General features: G+C 39.7%; 1 protein-coding gene and 1 long non-coding RNA gene across 2 annotated transcripts; one reads left to right on the top strand and one right to left on the bottom strand.

The window, feature by feature from the left end:
• Positions 1 to 1,279: 1,279 nt before the first annotated feature.
• On the top strand, positions 1,280 to 2,418 carry LOC122136748. The gene is made up of 3 exons (XR_006154335.1): positions 1,280 to 1,408; positions 2,055 to 2,158; positions 2,295 to 2,418. It is a non-coding gene; the product is annotated as an uncharacterized LOC122136748 (long non-coding RNA).
• LOC109059262 (zinc finger protein 501-like) lies at positions 2,156 to 17,108 on the bottom strand. Its single transcript, XM_042721205.1, has 2 exons — positions 17,050 to 17,108; positions 2,156 to 3,813 (listed from the first exon to the last, which is right to left on the bottom strand). Exon 2 carries the CDS (start codon positions 3,790 to 3,792, stop codon positions 2,281 to 2,283), a length of 1,512 nt encoding a protein of 503 aa, XP_042577139.1. The 5' UTR covers positions 3,793 to 3,813; positions 17,050 to 17,108; the 3' UTR covers positions 2,156 to 2,280.
• Positions 17,109 to 19,236: the final 2,128 nt, after the last annotated feature.

The raw sequence follows: 19,236 nt of genomic DNA, 5'->3' as shown, positions 1-19,236 counted from the left end.
TCTAGGCATTATTTTTCTTTTATTTGAACCCTGATGTGATTAGTTTACTTTGCTTGGTTTAAAAAAGTTATCTTCTTCAATAACATTGTTTTTTTTTTTTTTTTTTGGCAGTGTTTTTCCATTGGTGTTTGGCAAACAAACGTAAGTGTTTAGCGCCAGCAGCTGGACTGGAGAATGAAGGAAATAATACGAGGGATATTACTTTGTGCTTTGCTAAGGTGTACTGTTTTTTCTTTTATTTTAAAGCCGATCTGCACAAGTAAAGCAAAAAGGACTTAAAATTATAGACTCGTATTTGATAAGCATCAACAGTCTTCGTGTGTGAGGATTAGAGGAGAAAAAAAATCGATTTCATTAGTCAAAATTAAGGAAATTAAGATAAATGAAAACACATGATAATGATAAGATGTAGCCTCATGAAAGAATTAACAAAATCCAATATATTAAACAGGTTTAGCATGACAAAACTACATCCTTGTGTTATGTGTCCACCCAGAACTGTTGAATGAAAGTTAATGTGAATCCACAAAATAAGATATTTTGAAGATGTTTCTGAAAAGCTGCTTTTGAGGATTAAACTTGATATTAAAATTGCTATTTTTGCAGTGTCTAACATCAGATTCTGTGATGAAGAGAATAAAGAGGATTTTGCTTGATCCCCTCCAATTTTACAAGAAGCTGTGAGACCTAATTCAGAGCCATAACTTTATTGTGATAAAGTAATTTTAATTTGGTGCTAAAGAAATGTAAAATCCCAAATTACATTAATGGACAGAGTTAATCCTATTTCATCTTACATATGATTATTGATGTGCTCAGAATATTTTTTTAAATTAATTAAACAGTAGATAAAACAAGCTATGTTTTTATAATAATGATTAGGCATCCATGCAGATCATTTCCATGCTGCTTATACTAACCTGCTGAAAATGGCAATGGTTGTAATGGTTTTACTGGTTATAATGGAACTTGGTTTTGGTTTTAATGGAAACTATAATGGATCCTGTGAGTCTCTACTGGTAACTGGTCACCACTGGTATTGTTGATTTGTTTTTGTTTTTTGCAGCAGGGTATACTGGGTCATGAGTGCAGAAGGATCACTGATGTACAGAAGGGTGATCACATCGGAGTAAAGAGGTTAAAACACTGCTGATGATCTGAAGGTCTTGTTGAATGAGTGTAGATGGTCTGACCCTCATCAATATTACCAGAGCTGCCATTTCATGTCAATAGTTCCTATTTTCACCTCATTTATTATGCTGATCAGTTTACAAGTGAAGACGAGCATCAAATCATCAGGAAGAGCTGAAATCAGCAAAGACTGAGTTTATTAAAGAGGACAGAGAGAAGATGAGCGATCCAGAACCCTGCAGAATCAAACACACTGAAGATACTCAAGAACAAACAGGTTGGTGGTTATTTTTTTATTTGTTTTGATGGAGATAAAAAAAATCTGTTTTTCAACTCCATCAGTTTTTCTTTGTTGTTGAATGCAGTCAGTGCTAGTTTGTGAGACACTGAGACAAAGGATTTAGAGGAGTTTCTTGTTTTCCCATCATGCTGTAGAAAGAGCCCAAATGTCCATGTCTTTAACTATGTCTTTTCTGGGGGTATTCCTATATTATATAAACTGGAGAAAAACATATGGATTATCAAAAGTTTAAAGGGGTCATATGATGCGATTTCAAATTTTCCTTTCTATTTGGAGTGTTACAAGCTCTTGGTTCATAAAGAAGATCTGTAAAGTTGCAAAGACTAAAGTCTCAAATCCAAAGATATATTCTTTATTAAAGTTAAGAGTCTGCCACACCCTCCAAAACACCTCTTTTAAACACCCCCCCACATGTCTATGTCACTATGAAAAAATATTTGTATAATGCTCTCAAATGTTCATGCAAAGAAAGACGGCGTTGGTTTCAGTTAGGGCTGCAACAACTAATCGACAAAATCGATTATTATCGATAATGAAAATCATCAACAAGGATTCTCATTATCGATTAGTCGAGTCTGCCCACAGTGCCCGTCCAACTTCATCCTGTCGCGTCAAATTACAGAACTGAATAATGCATTTCTATGGACAAAATGCATCTACAAATATTGGAGGAAACAGAATGAGCTCCTGCAGGAAAAGTACGTGATCCAAGCTGCCCAAAACATGGTAAATCTTTATTTCAAGCTTCAAGCTGATGCATTTGCGTAATGGCTTGCCTGTCAGGCACTTTTTACAGATATGTGTGTACGCATCCTTATCTGTAAATGTCAGAAATTCACGCAAGCCTCTCATGTGTTTTCAGACTTGATGAATCCCTGAATCTCGTCACGGTGTGAACACTTGTAAGGTTTCTCTCCAGTGTGGATCCTCTCATGTGTTTTCAGACTTGATGAAGCCCTGAAACTCTTGTCACAGTGTGAACACTTGTAAGGTTTCTCTCCAGTGTGGATCCTCTCATGTGTTTTCAGACTTGATAACGCATTGAATCTCTTGTCACAGTGTGAACACTTATAAGGTTTATCTCCAGTGTGAATCCTCTCATGTGTTTTCAGACTTGATGAATCCCTGAATCTCTTGTCACAGTGAGAACACTTGTAAGGTTTCTCTCCAGTGTGGATCCTCTGGTGTTTTTTCAGATTTTGCAACTGATTAAATTTCTGATCACAGTGAGAACACTTATAAGGTTTCTCTCCAGTGTGGATCCTCTCATGTGTTTTCAGATTTGATGATTTAATGAATCTCTTGTCACAGTGTGCACACTTATAAGGTTTATCTCCAGTGTGAATCAACTCATGTGTTTTCAGACTTGATGAATCACTGAATCTCTTGTCACAGTGTGCACACTTATAAGGTTTATCTCCAGTGTGAATCAACTCATGTGTTTTCATATTTGATGATTTAATGAATCTCTTGTCACAGTGTGCACACTTATAAGGTTTATCTCCAGTGTGAATCCTCTCATGTGTTTTCAGACTTGATGACACACTGAATCGCTTGTCACAGTGTGAACACTTATAAGGTTTATCTCCAGTGTGAATCCTCTCATGTGTTTTCAGACTTGATGAATCACGTAATCTCTTGTCACAGTGTGCACACTTATAAGGTTTCTCTCCAGAGTGAATCAACTCATGTGTTTTCATATTTGATGACACACTGAATCTCTTGTCACAGTGTGAACACTTATAAGGTTTCTCTCCAGTGTGTATCCACTCATGTGTTTTCAGATTTGATGATTTAATGAATCTCTTGTCACAGTGTGAACACTTGTAAGGTGTCTCTCCATTGTGGATCCTCTCATGCTGTTTTAAACTGCTCACTGAACTAAAAGACTTCTCACACTCAAAGCACATGTACTCTCTCACAGCAGTATGTATTTTCTGATGTACTTTCAAACTTTGTAGATGCAAAAAACTCTTACCACACAAATGACATGGATGTGGTTTCTGCTTTGCATGAACTTTCAAGTGTTTCTTCAGAAGTGAAACCCATAAAAACATTTTACCGCATTGATCACATGCGTGCTGCTTCTCTTCAGTGTGGATGTTCATGTGTATCTTCAGGTTTAATGATTGTTTGAAACACTTCCCGCACTGATCGCAAGAGAATGGTTTCTCTTCAGTATGAATGCTCATGTGACGCTCAAAACCTGTTTTGTGTGTGAATCTCTTTCCACACTGAGTGCAGGTGAAAGACTTCTTGACTCTTTTTTTCTTTAAATCTTTCTGTTTGGTTTGAGTGCAACTCAGGTTTTCCTCCAGTTTTGACATGATTTTTTTCCTCAACTTCACTTGATTCTTCATTCTCTTTTTCTTCAATTAACTCTGAAACAAAAGTAAAAAATATTTATTTTTGGTAACTTGTTAAAAGCTGAGAAAAGTGAACATAAAAGTGACCCCATTCGATGTTTAACATCTGTAAATACACTTTTTTTTCCTTTTACTTCAGATTTAATGGAGACAACTCTGTAAACATAAAATGAACATGATGTTATTTTTTCAATGCCTTCTAGATATTTTGAAGCATTATTGTTTTTTGGGGTCAATTCGACCCCAGGGTCTTTAAGCTGTATAAAACAATAAATATAAAAATTTTACTAGGGCTGTGACGGTGGCAGATTTTACCAATGCGGTGGTAATGCCACCGTCACAGCCCTAGTAAAATTTTTATATTCATATATTTAATATACATAAGCCCTATCTATATACACACACTGAACACTGAATTATAAACGCAACACTTTTGTTTTTGCCCCCATTTTTCATGAGCTGAACTCAAAGATCTAAGACTTCTTCTATGTTCACAAAAGGCCTATTTCTCTCAAATCTTGTTAACAAATCTGTCTAAATCTGTGTTAGTGAGCACTTCTCCTTTGCCAAGATAATCCATCCACCTCACAGGTGTGGCATATCAAGATGCTGATTAGACAGCATGATTATAACACAAGTGTGACATAGGCAGGCCACAATAAAATGCCACTCTAAGGCCCCGTCCACACGGAGACGGAGCTTACCCCAATCCGATCTTTTTTTTCCTCGTCTCAAGAAATATCCGCGTCCACACGAAACCACTAAATGATGTAGTATACATGCCAGACCAGTATGTGGCGCTGTAATTCTGCCACAGAGATACACTAAAAAAGGAGAAGACGACTTTTGGACTATGCTCATAAACCTTGCGCGTGGTACACAAACGAACATGGAACAATACATTTATTAATCTGTGTTAATGTTAGGTAATAAAAAGACAATTGTTCAGTGTTTGTTTCATGTTTTTTGTTGCTGTTACGTGACGTAGAGGTGTCTGACTGGGGGGAGATGTGGGCTGATGACGTCATCGTTTCAGAAAATATACGGATTAGCCATCCAGACGAAAACGCTAAGGCGGCGTTTTCAGATTCAAAAAAATAGCGGTTTCACCTTACGAAAACGCCGGATCCGTGTGGACGAAACGCCTATCCGATAAAAAATTTGTGCGTATTCACAGAAACGCGTCTCCGTGTGGACGGGGCCTAAAATGTGCAGTTTTACTGGGTTCTGAAAACCAGTCAGTATCTGGTGTGAACACCATTTGCCTCACGCAGTGCAACACATCTCCTTCACATAGAGTTGATCTGATTGTTGATTGTGGAATGTTGGTCCACTCTTCTTCAATGGCTGTGCGAAGTTACTGGATATTGTCAGGAACTGGAACACGCTGTCATATACACCGATTCAGAGCATCCCAAACATGCTCAGTGGGTGACATGTCCGGTGAGTATGCTGGCCATGCAAGAACTGGGATGTTTTCAGCTTCCAGAAATTGTGAACAGATCCTTGCAACATGGGGCCGTGCATTATCATGCTGCAACATGAGGTAATGGTCGTGGATGAATGGCACAACAATGGGCCTCAGGATCTCGTCACGGTATCTCTGTTCATTCAAAATGCCATCAATAAAATGCACCTGTGTTCGTTATCCATAATATACGCCTGCCCATACCATAACCCCACCGCCACCATGGGCCACTTGATCCACAACGATGACATCAGCAAGAAAACACCTCTTGTGTCAGACGCCATCGAATGTGAGCATTTGCCCACTCAAGTCGGTTACGGCGACAAACTGCAGTCAGGTCGAGACCCCGATGAGGACGACAAGCAGCAGATGAGCCTCCCTGAGATGGTTTCTGATAGTTTGTGCCTAAATTCTTTGGTTATGCAAACTGATTGTTGCAGCAGCTGTCTGGGTGGCTGGTCTCAGACGATCTTGGAGGTGAAGATGCTGGATGCAGTAGTCCTGGGCTGGTGTGGTTACAAGTGGTCTGCGGTTGTGAGGCCGGTTGGATGTATATACACACATATATACACACACACACACACACATACATACATACATACATACATATATACATATATATATATATATATATATATATATATATATATATATATATATATATATATACACAGCAACACCGCCACCAAAAATCACACCACACACTCTTCCTAGACAACCAACCACCAGCGCTTCACAATCCCAGTTGCTCAAAAAAAAAAAACACCCCATTCCCCCGACCACACTCACACATCATGTTTGCGGCTGAATGTTCATAATTAATGGATGGACATCTATGCCCAGTTAAAAGACATCAGCAATCCAGCGCAGAGAAAAGAAAACAGAAGAAATTAAAAAAAATAAATAAAAATAAGGCATAAAATTGACTTGACGTTGGACGTTTGATATTCGCACATTTAGGGACCGTCTCTGAAGTTACATGCGATATATTGGTATACACTTTTCTACCATCAATAGTGTAACAATATGAAAATTGTTATAATGCTTGTTCAGATTATACTTGCCACTAGGGGGCGAACAAGGGTTTTTCTGGAAAAAAGTCAAGAAAGTGAGTGAGAAAGGGAGCTGACAGGGGAGACTGTGTTGACAGACTGTCGAATAAAGTAGGACCCAGTTGGGCCAGAGTTAAGAATATAGATTCCTGTTTTATATGAAAACACCACACTTTAACATGGTGGCAGCGGAAGTGGATTTTTGCCCAAGTTTTTAGTGGTTTGCTGGGAGGACCCGGCGAAGTCCGAAGACGGTAAAGTGCGTAGATTAGCATCAAAGTAAACAAGCGAATGCTAACGTCATGGACGGACTTAGACCTCCACAGACGTTGTGTCTGGACTCCAGTAACCTGTCTAAAACGTGGAAGTCTTGGAGAGACGAGTTTGAACTGTACATTGGATTAACTGTCGCCGAGGATGACGAGAAGAAAAAGGTCAGGCTTTTCAGTTATCTGGTCAGTGAGAGTGGCAGAGAACTACTGGATACGTTAATGGGAGACACTAGGGATGGGACGAAATATAGTTTGACAAAATATCGCGATACAAAACTTGACGAAACGCATCGAGGTCGAAAAAAATGGATCGCGAAATAAAGATAGATGGCACTGCTGCATGATTTGCGTAGTATATAAATAATTTAGTGTATTATATTTGTGTGTATGTATATGGGGCAGGGTAAAAAAACTAAATGAAAAAAAAAATTATATCCGGGGAACGGTGCGGTACGTCGTAACGTCAAGACAGCGCATGTTGCAATAACAACACTGCAGCGAGCTAACAAATATTATTAGCATTAGCACCAACTGCCTTGCCCCCAAACAGCCGACCATGGAGTCAGATGAGGTCGAAATTGAGGACGCTCCGCCTGGATACAAGTCATATGTCTGGCAGTATTTTGGCTTTCTCATTAAAAAAGACAAAGACGGCAATAGAGTAACTGACAAGACTAAGACTGTGTGTAAGCTATGCCATGCTGTCATTTAGGGCTGCACGATTAATCGCATGCATTTGTCATGCGTGTCTCATCAGTAAAGCCGGTTCCGTGATTAGCGGTAAATGTCTGTCACCTGTTTTCAAACGGGAGCGGCAGTTAATACACAGAGCCGTAGTTCACTGACAAGCTACGCAATATTCTGTTCATAATTGAGATTAATCGTATTCGATTATGAACACGATATTGCGTAGCTTGTCAGCGAACTACGGCTCTGTGTATGAACTCCCGGTGCATTTGAAAACAGGTGACGGATATTTACCGCTAATCACGGAACCAGCTTTACTGATGAGACACGCATGACAAATGCATGCGATTAATCGTGCAGCCCTACTGTCATTCCGTACACCACATCCAACACATCAAACATGAACCACCACCTTCAACGTCACCATAAAAATGTGAAGACGGCCCCGGAGAAAACGAGCCTACCGAAGGGACAGCTGACCATGAAACAAGCGCTGACACCAACTCTACCTCCGTCAAGTCTGCGTGCAAAACAGATAACCAGGCTCATTGGCGAATTCATAGGCTACTATATGGCTCCATTTAACATGGTAGAGAACAGAAAATTCATCCAAATGTTCAATGTGCTGGAGCCCAAGTTTAAGATGCCATGTCGAGGACATTTTTCAGAGAAGGTAATCCCGGAAATTTACAATGAAACCAAACAAAGCGTGAAAGAGTATCTAAAAAATGCCGACTGTGTCGCCCTGACCACCGACAGCTGGACCTCGCGTGCAACAGAGTTATATAACCATCACGGCAGAAGTCATCAACGAGAAATGGGAGAGAAAAAGCTTTGTGTTGCAAACTCGTGAGCTAAGTGAAAGTCATACTGGTGTTAACATAGCTCACGTGTTGAGAAATGCACTGAGTGAGTGGGAGCTAACGAGGCCACAAACAACCATTGCTTGTGTCACAGACAACGCGAGCAACATGGACATTGCTGTGAGAGAGAGCGGCCTCCACCCTCACATCAAGTGCTTAGCGCATGTTGTGAATCTGGCCAGTAAGCGAGGGTTGGCTGTATCCCGCGTCGCGCGCCTTCTTGGTCGTGTGCGAAGAATAACTACATTCTTTCACAAGAGCACCACGGCCACCGCCGTCCTGACCAACAAGCAAACCCAGTTAGAGCTGCCTCGGCATAAACTTATCACCGATGTCCAAACCAGGTGGAATAGCACATACGACATGCTGGCGCGCTACCTGGAGCAACAAGCAGCTGTCTCAGCTGCGCTGAGCTGCCCAGGAATCCGAAGGAATGCGAGATAAATTGACACTCTGGATAACAGTGATATATCAGATGTCGAGGACATAGTGAAACTGCTTAAGCCACTGAAGACAGCCACAACAGTTGTCTGTGATGAAAAAGAGCCCACTGTTTCACTGATAATCCCACTGAAGTTCATGATCGAGCAAAGCATGTCACCAGACGAAAATGACACACAGACCATCGCCAACATGAAAAGCGCCATTCTACTCGACATCTCGGACCGGTACTCGGGGGACTGCAATGACATGCTGCAGGAGTGCACTGCGCTTGACCCACGATTCCGAAGCCTGTCCCATCTGAATGATGAACAACGCGAGTCCATCTATGCCCGAATACGTGAAAAAGCTTCAGCACTTCATGAGCAGCGCAACCAGGTAGGCTAACTTTTATTGAAAAAAAAAAAATGAGGTGCCCTGCGCGTGTGTAACTCCGTATGTGTAGGCCAGAGCCCGAAAACTTATTTCTTATATTGTTTTTTTTATTAGTCGATGAGAGAGAGAGAGAGAGAGAGAGAGAGTCTCTGTGTGCGTGTGTCTGTGAGAGAGGGAGGGAGTGAAGGATTGAAAGACAGAAATGTTTGAGCTAGTTTTATTTTATTTTTTTCAGACCAGTGACTTAGATGAAAGAACCACTAGGGCCAGTGCTTCAATATCAGGGGCAGCACCAGAGCAGGCCAGGGTCATGGTTGAGGCAGCACAGGGAGCAGAGCAGAGCCAGGAAGAGCCAGTGGAGGGAAAAAGGCAGATGCAGGACGTGACACAGCCTCCCCCACCAAAAAAGACAGCGTTAGAAGATCTCCTTGGGAGCTCCTACACTACTGTTGTTGAGACAGTGCAGTCCAGCAGAGGGATTGAAATGGAGATACTCTCCTACAGAAATGGGATTCCTATCCCACTCAACAGTAGTCCACTTGAGTGATGGAAAGTTAATGCATATGCTTACCCCATACTTGCCCCCCTGGCCAAAGCCTACCTTTGCATTCCTGCTACGTCAGTGCCCAGTGAGCGTGTCTTTTCCACAGCAGGAGACATTATGTCTGCTCAAAGATCACTGATTACACCAGAACATGTTGATATGTTAGTTTTTTTGAAGAACAACCAGTCCTGAGATAACTTAACCTAGGATTAGAGCAGCACTAAGGGAGTGTTCTTGTTTGTGTTTGGCCAGTTAGGCCTTGTGTTGCCCTGTGTGCAGCTGAAACAAAAATAAATAAGTTGTTGTTATACAGTAATATTTTCTTCTTTTTTTTTTTTCTTTTTTGATATCGTATCGTGACGTATCGTATCGTGACCCTGGCATATCGAGGTGCATCGTATCGTGAGTTTAAGTGTATCGTCCCATCCCTAGGAGACACAGCTAAGTCGGACTGGAAGATTAAGGACATAATTGAAAGGTTTGATAACTACTGCAGTCCTAGAGTGAACGAAACAGTGGAGCGGTACAAATTCTTCACAAGAAATCAAGGTACCAGTGAATCCATAGATGGCTATGTTACTGAACTCAAGCTGCTAGCAAAAACATGCAACTTTGGGACATTGAGAGACTCACTCATTCGGGACAGGATTGTGTGTGGGATTAACAACAGCAACATGCGAGAGAGGCTGTTACAAGAAAAAGATATGACATTGGACACTTGCATTCAACTTTGCAGAGCTGCTGAGTGGTCGCGAGAAAACTACAAGGCCATAGCGGGGCACACAGTGGAAGAAATTCACGCAGTGCAAGGAGCTTCGCGCCTACAGCAGAAAGAAAACACTGTGGATTGCAAGTTTTGCAGCAAAACACATGAGAGGAGCAAGCATAAATGTCCAGCATTTGGGAAAAAATGCACAAAGTGTGGTAAGGAAAACCACTTTGCGGTTAAGTGTAAAGCTCGCATTGAACCAAAAATGAAGAAATTTGTGCACAAGGTTACTGAATGTGACAGTGATTATGAGGACATACTGTGTGTTAGAGAGGTAACAGAAAGCAAAAATGTGAATGCGGTGGACTCTAACAAAAGTAATGACTCCCAGTTGTTTGCTGGCATGCTCCTAGGAAAAAATATTATTAAATTTCAGATCGATTGTGGCGCTACATGCAACGTTTTGCCTATTAACATGCTGAACACAGATACTAAGCTGGAGGATACAAATTCTGTGTTAGTGATGTACAATGGCAGCAAAGTGAAGCCACTGGGTAGATGTAAAGTGAAATTAAGAAACCCAAGAAACAAAAAACTGTACCAGCTAGAGTTTCAAGTTGTGGACAAGGACTGTTCGGTACCACTGATTGGTAAGAGAGCCAGTGAGGCTATGAAACTCATAAAAGTACAATATGAAAACATTATGGCTATTGACAGTATTGTGACAAGAGAGAGAGACACAAAAGGACAATGGACATTGGAACAAATAAAGTCAGATTTTGCAGATGTGTTCACTGGAGACGGTTGTCTGGAAGGAGAATACAAAATGGAAGTGGATGAGAGTGTGAAACCGGTACAACTCCCAAAGCGACGTGTTCCGGTCGCCATGATGAAACCGCTGAAAGAGGAGCTTCAGGACTTGGAACACAGAGGTATTATCACACCGGTAGACTGTAGCACAGACTGGATCAGTAGCATGGTGGTGGTGCAAAAACAAAACGGCAAACCTAGAGTATGCATTGATCCAAAGCCCCTCAACAAGGCACTCAAGCGCAGTCACTTCCCACTACAAACCATTGAGGACGTACTCCCAGATATGTCCAAAGCTAAAGTGTTCACAGTGTGTGACGTCAAAAGCGGTTTTTGGCATGTCAAGCTCGAAGATAAATCCAGCTATCTGACTACGTTCTCCACCCCATTTGGCCGTTTCAGATGACTAAGGATGCCCATGGGAATAAGTCCGGCACCAGAAGTTTTCCAGCGAAAACTGACCCAAGCACTGGACGGATTACCTGGCCTATACATTATTGCAGATGATGTGCTCATCACAGGTCAGGGAGAGACACAGGAAGCGGCAGAAGGAGACCATGATGTGAAGCTGAAACTGTTCCTGGAGCGGTGCAGACAAAAAAACATTAAGCTGAACCCAGACAAGTTCAAGCTGAGGAAGAAGGAGTGTACATACATTGGGCACCACCTGACGGCAGACGGACTGAAAGTGGATCCAGACAAAGTTCGTGCTATTGAACACATGCCAAGTCCTACAGATTTGAAAGAGGTACAGAGACTGTTAGGTATGATAAACTACTTGGCTAAGTTTTGCCCACACCTTTCAGACCAGTGTGAAGTGTTGCGGCAGTTGACACACAAAGACACAGACTGCGATTGGTCAGAGCAGCATGAGAATGCGTTTGTGAAACTAAAAAAGACTATTGCTGATGCCCCTGTTCTGAAGTACTATTGCCCAGAGGAGGACCTCGTAGTGCAATGTGATGCATCGGACACAGGTTTGGGAGCTGGACTCATGCAAAAGGGTAAGCCCATCGCCTATGCAAGCAGAGCACTCACACAGACGGAGCGGGGGTATGCCCAGATTGAGAAAGAGTTCTTAGCTATGGTGTTCAGTGTAGAGAAGTTTCATCAGTACACGTATGGTCGCAAAGTTACTGTCCAATCTGACCATAAGCCGCTAGAGACCATAGTTAGGAAACCTCTTTTAAGTGCGCCCAAGAGACTTCAAAGAATGATGCTACGTATTCAGAAATACGACCTGACTGTAGTGTATGTTCCTGGGAAAGACATGTTACTGGCAGACACCTTAAGCAGAGCATATCTCCCTGAGTGCCCACCTCTGAGCTCTGTAGAAGCTGAGATCGAGTCAGTTAATATGGTGCAACACTTACCCATTTCAGGTGACAGCCTAAGCCAGATCAGGACAGCTACACAAGATGACAAAGCGTTACAAACTGTGATCCGACTGATGAAGCAGGGTTGGTCACCGGACAAAAGGGCCGTACCTCAGGAAATCAAACCCTACTTCTCATTCCAGGAGGAATTAAGTTATCAGGACGGCATTGTGTTTCGAGGGGAACGTGGTGTTATTTCATTATCACTGCAGAAAGACATCATCCGCCGCCTCCACTCCTCACATCTCGGGGCAGAAGGATGTCTTCGAAGGGCCAGAGAATGTGTCTACTGGATTGGCATGAACGACCACATAAAGACACACATAGCTCGCTGTGACATCTGCAGGTCAGTGGAGGACAAACAGCACAGAGAAACGCTCAACCCAGCAGGCCATGGGCCAAAGTAGGCATTGACCTATTTTACTTTGATAACAAAAACTACCATGTATTAGTCGACTACTATTCCAATTTTTGGGAAATAGACTTTTTGCCAGACACAAAAGCTACTACAGTGATAAAGAAGCTAAAAGCCCATTTTGCTAGATACGGCATTCCCAACACAGTAGTCTCAGACAACGGACCTCAATATGCATCTCAAGAGTTCCAAAGATTCAGCCAACTGTGGGAATTTGAACACAAAACCTCATTGCCAGGGTACCCACAGAGTAACGGCAAGGCAGAGTCTGCTGTTAAAACGGCAAAGAGACTGTTACACAAAGCCAAAGCTTCCGGACAAGACCCCTATCTCGCGCTCTTGGACCATCGTAACACACCGACACAAGGGCTGGAGAGCAGCCCAGCTCAAAGACTGCTGAACCGTCGAACAAGGTCTCTGCTACAGGCGAAAAACAGCCTTCTCCAGCCTAAAGTGATTCAAGCAGACCAGGCACTGGTTAACAACCAACAGCGTCAATGTGCATACTACAACCGATCAGCCAGGGATCTAGATGCCCTACGACCAGGTGACACGGTCAGAGTGCAGTCATTTGAGCCTCACGCTAAATGGAAGCTGGGCAAGGTGAAAAGACCAGTTGACTCTAGATCCTATGAGGTTGAAATGGATTCGGGTGCAGTTCTAAGGAGGAACCGTAGACACCTCAGACGCGCTCATTTTGTTCATCAAACAGAGGTTGTTGATATAGAGACAGTAAACACTCCGGAAACACATACAGACACTGTACTATCCCAGCAGAGCCCTCAAACTCAGAAAGATACACGCAACAGTGACGTGCCAAAGACAACCAGATGTGGTAGAGTTGTTCGTCAGCCTCAACACTACAAGGACTTTATTACTTAAACTGGCATTTAGGTGACGTGAAGAGAGAGAGAAAAAAAGGAAAGTGATGTGAGATGTAAAAGGAAAAAAAAAATTGTACATGTGAAAGTTCATTCCTATTTGCAGTTAATGTTTGCAAATGTGTTACAGGGAAAAGAAAACTCTAAAAATTCCTATTTGCAGTTAATGTTTGCAAATGTGTTATAGGGAAAAGAAAACTCTCTAAAAATTCATGTTTGCAGTTAATGTTTGCAAATGTGTTACAGGGAAAGAAAACTCTCTAAAAATTCCTATTTGCAGTTAATGTTTGCAAATGTGTTACAGGGAAAGAAAACTCTAAAAGAGAAAGTATGTAACAACATGAAAATTGTTATAATGCTTGTTCAGATTATACTTGCCACTAGGGAGCGAACAAGGGTTTTTCTGGAAAAAAGTCAAGAAAGTGAGTGAGAAAGGGAGCTCACAGGGGAGACTGTGTTGACAGACTGTCGGATAAAGTAGGACCCAGTTGGGCCAGAGTTAAGAATATAGATTCCTGTTTTATATGAAAACACCACACTTTAACAAATAGCATTTGAGGAGAAAGACTTACAGTCATGAAAACAACTGTAATGTGTTCATTTAGGTGTCAACTACAATGCACACCTTATACATTTTAAATATTTATTCAAATTAATTGTTAATCATTTAGGTAAAAATGAGGCCCGTGTATCACTTCAGGCAAATTCCTGTGAAAGGTTTTTGGCTGTTGATGTTAATAACGAGTTTTAATGTCAGAAATAATTTCACCACCACCAACACATCTAATATTGTCTCTGACTTTCCACGATCCCTTACGAAAATGATCCATGGTTTTAACAATGAATAACACTAAAAATCATGGTTCTTGTAGCCACGGTAACTGCAAATTAACCATTGTTTTGTTACTTCAAATAATAATTTACAAAGAAGTATTAATATAATATTTTTGTTGTTGTTGACATAAAAACAGACCTAAGCCATCAATAGCCTTTAAAATGACTTAAAATGCATTATATAAAAACAATGAGGCAATAATGATTGGTTAATAACACTGTTAAAATACATAATGTAGGCGAATACAAAATAACTTACAGGACGATCAAATCCTTGTTTAGGCTATTAGCCAAACATTTAATTCAAATATTCACTTAATCTTTCATTTTTGGCCACCTATTTGTTATAGATGACACAGCCTCTATAATTTCTTCAACAAAAAACATGTGGACATCACAACCCTTACAAAAATAAACCATGGTTTTATCATGGTAAAATTACTTAATTTTCTTTTGCATGATTTCTGAATGCTTGAGACTACAAAATATATTAGAGTCATAATAAAGTCATAGCCATAGGTAAATGTTGAGAGCTACAATTGTAATTTGTAATGTCATTTACTTTTTTTAAAAAACTTATTAAAGTTCTATTTTGACCCCTGTAGTAGGTGTTTTATATATATATATATATATATATATATATATATATATATATATATATATATATATATATATATATATATATATATATTTGAGGAAGGGGGGCACAACAATACACTCCTGCTTAGGCATCTGACCAGCAGCAGCCCAGAAAAGCATATATATATATATATATATATATATATATAAGGGGTGGAACGGTACACAGATGTCATGGTTCGGTACATACCTCGGTTCGAGGGTCACGATTCGATGCGATTTTGGTACAACCGGGATCAAAAAAAATAAAAATCTACTATGCTTGGTTTCTTTTCATTTATTTTGAACAGACAGTAGTACAAATTTTATTTTTTTCCACCTATGTGAAAATACTAAATATTATAATATAATATTAAACATATATATTCTGCAGTACATCAGATGAACATAGGCAGTTTGAGTGATGTGGAGAGACATTACTTACTTGGCAGTCTGTGGGACAGTCATAAGCCTCTCGGTTTTCATCCAAAATATATAAAATTGTGTTCAGAAGACGAACTAAGCACTTACGGGTTTGGAACGACATGGGGGTAAGTGATTAATGACAAAAGTTTTATTTTGGGGTGGAGTATCTCTTTAAAGTTGATTCTGCTAAGGAAACAGTTGAAGTGATTCTGTGTTAGGGATGTCAAATTTCAATCATTTCCATCGATCGCCGTTTAAATTAACAATCAATTAATCGATTAATCGTTAACCTTAATGTTGCAAAATGCTTCTATTGCAGCCACGCAGTCACGGCATGAAAGGATTTGCAAAAGCCACACACACACAAAATGCTTAATTAAAGGGGGTTTAGTCTGAATAAAATGCTAGTAGCAGGATTATAAAATGAATAGATGTGATTATGATCATTTGATAAAATGAAGAGAGCGCGCCACACGTTTGAGATCATTTTAGTTTAGTTGACTGTTTCCTATCCCGCACGGAGACCACTGAACGCGCCTCTTTAAATGGTTTTGTGGTGCTCATTGTTGTATTTTATAACACAATTTTAATGCTTTCAACTGACATTATGGCATTTAAAATAAAATTCGGAGACATGTGAGGCACTTTTTATTACATATGTGCATGCTTTATTTGACTACTTTTGGACTGTTGAACAAAAATACCCGCCTACTCCAATTCTAACGCTTGGAAAAGCCAGCATAATTTTTATATTATACACACCTAGTTATATACACCTAGGATGCTTTGAGAGTGAGTAAAACATGGGCTAATTTTCATTTTTGGGTGAACTAACCCTTTAATATCTTTCTTGTGGTGAACACAAAATATGTTTTGAAGAATGTGGGTAACCAAACAGTAACTGGTGCACATTTGATAGTAGGAAAAAATACTATGAAAGTCCGTTCCACTATTTGGTTATACACATTATTCAAAACAACAATTGTCATCATAACATCATACTATTGTTTTCTGTGAATAAATGATCAGGATGATTTTCACATCATTTTTGTTTCATAAACTCTAGTATACCACATTCAGTTCTCAAATGTATTGTGAACAAATGTTCTGTATGTGTATCATGGCCTTATTTCAGTAACTTAAAAAAAAAAAAATTTCACTAACCATACATAAACGTTGTTTTCTCAAAAACACAAACATGTAGGCTACATTCATGCTGCACAGCATATTATTGTTGCACAGATTGTGCCGATTACAGTGTAATCATACTTAAGTCATTAATGTTTTTGTTTTATATATATATATATATATATATATATATATATATATATATATATAACACACACACACAAATGTCAGGGCATGTCAAAACTTCTCCAGGGCCCCAAAACACCCAGACACCAGAGAAGTAAAGCGTCGTAAACCTGATGTAACATTACCACAAACAGACATTAACGATGAATTTAGAATAAACACCAACCTCCTTGTTCCTCGTGTTTTATTCTCCAGGTTTCTGGTTCCTCGTGTTTTGTTTGTGGTTCCTCATGTTTTATTCTCCAGGTTTCTGGTTCCTCGTGTTTTATTCCCCAGGTTTCTGGTTCCTCGTGTTTTATTCCCCTGGTTTCTGGTTCCTCGTGTTTTATTCTCCAGGTTTCTGGTTCCTCGTGTTTTATTCTCCAGGTTTCTGGTTCCTCGTGTTTTGTTTGTGGTTCCTCATGTTTTATTCTCCAGGTTTCTGGTTCCTCGTGTTTTATTCTCCAGGTTTCTGGTTCCTCGTGTTTTATTCTCCAGGTTTCTGGTTCCTTGAGTTTTATTCTCCTGGTTTCTGGTTCACTCGTGTTCTCTTCACTCTCTTCTTTAACAAACACCATCTTCACAGCAGCAGATCTCAGTTCAGATAATACTCCTCCAGATATTCCTGCTTGCTTCAAAACTTAGTCACGACTGTGAGGACGAGAATATTACAGGTAGGCCTATTTACTGCCGTGACTCAAAAACTGTATTTTTCTCTTAAAAATAAACATTTCCAATCGTTTGTATTAAGGCAGCATCCCGACATAACAACAACAGAGAGCGCGGTATAAACATATAATTTTCTTCCTCTGAGGTTTAATGGTGTTTGTCAAACAAACGAATGTGTTTAGCGCCTCCCGCTGGACTGGAGAAGCGACGCAGCAAAAAACAGGACGTCGCCAGTTCGTCGTCATTCGAGCCGAATTTCAAACGGAAATGAGCATCCCTATGCCATACTCCGTTCGAAGAGCCCTTTAAGTGAGTTATTTGAAGGGTCTCGTAAAAGCGTTTGTAACTCCCTTGGCGAAGGGAATGGCTGACCAAATGTTACCTTGACAACGCTGCGGGTCCGAGCAGCATCCAGCACTACATCCGATGCTGAATGAATGGATAAATAAATAAATATTTACTTAAAATTTACTTCTTGTCTAATTGTGTCTTATTTTAAATTACTTTCCTTCAGTCAGCTTGGTGTTTAATAAAAATAAATGGATATAAATTAACACACTATAAAGAACATTTCCCTCGACTATCCTTACAAAAAAATAACTGCAGTATATAACTGCAGTTCATTAAAGTTCAACAGCAGTAAAACTGCAGTCCAATGAAGTTAAGTCTAGATTTGCAGTATAATGAAGTGCATGTGAAGATTTCAGATACAAAGACTTCTAAGTCTGATTAAATCTATTTTATTTATGTTTTATGAGATTTAAAAAAAAAAATAATAATAAAGCTGCTATGATCAGGTTCAGTAATTTCACTTTAAGCTGTGGTTACAGTATTGGCAAGTGTTTCGTTTAGTTTAGTTTTTTTGTAATGTAAACGTCCTATAAAATATTCGTATAAAATATTTTTGTACAAAAACAATATTTGCCTATGGAATATTTCACACACGTAGATTAATAGCCCGCGCGTGAGATCTTTCTTCGGTCGTTGTCATGACAACGAGTCTCGCTAGCAGCTGATTTACGGTCAATCAGCGTCTTTTCCGTGTCTACTGCAGGATGGATATAAAAGAAGAAAATAGCCTAGGGTGATTCTCTGAATTGGGTGCCCTTCAAGTCCCCCAAACTTACTTCAAAGATTTTCAATTGAAGGAAATCACAAAATGCATTTTAACGCTGTCAATTAATAGAACCAGGTGCCTTTGCATTATAATGCAACACAATTGCTTTTTTAAAAATTTAATTTAAAGATAATGGGTTGCCTAAGTAGTAGACAACAAGCATGTTTGCATGTCCTCACTAACCATCATTACATTTTCATTGAATTTCAAACAAATCAAAAGTGCAATTCATACCAAAATGTTGCTGCTAATATAATCACATGTTGGTCTACTTTAACTAAAATATACATATATATATATATATATATATATATATATATATATATATATATATATATATATATATATATATATATATAAATGCATTAATTATATATGAAATTGCAATATTTATACACATCCTCCAGTTTGTTTTCAACCCCGTTACTATTTACCCCCCTATAAAAATAATGGATCAATCCCTGTGGCATCACATCCAGGAAGTGACATCACACAAGTCTCTTGAAGAACATGCTGCAAAGAAAGGCAAGTGTCAGTATCTTTTCTTACCTATATTTCATGTTTTTCACTGTCAGATTAAGATTGTCA

Source organism: Cyprinus carpio, chromosome B3 (assembly GCF_018340385.1).
Source record: "Cyprinus carpio isolate SPL01 chromosome B3, ASM1834038v1, whole genome shotgun sequence".
NCBI lineage: Eukaryota > Metazoa > Chordata > Actinopteri > Cypriniformes > Cyprinidae > Cyprinus > Cyprinus carpio.
Note: the sequence above shows the minus strand (reverse complement) of the source record. Positions and strands in the feature narration are given on the sequence as shown.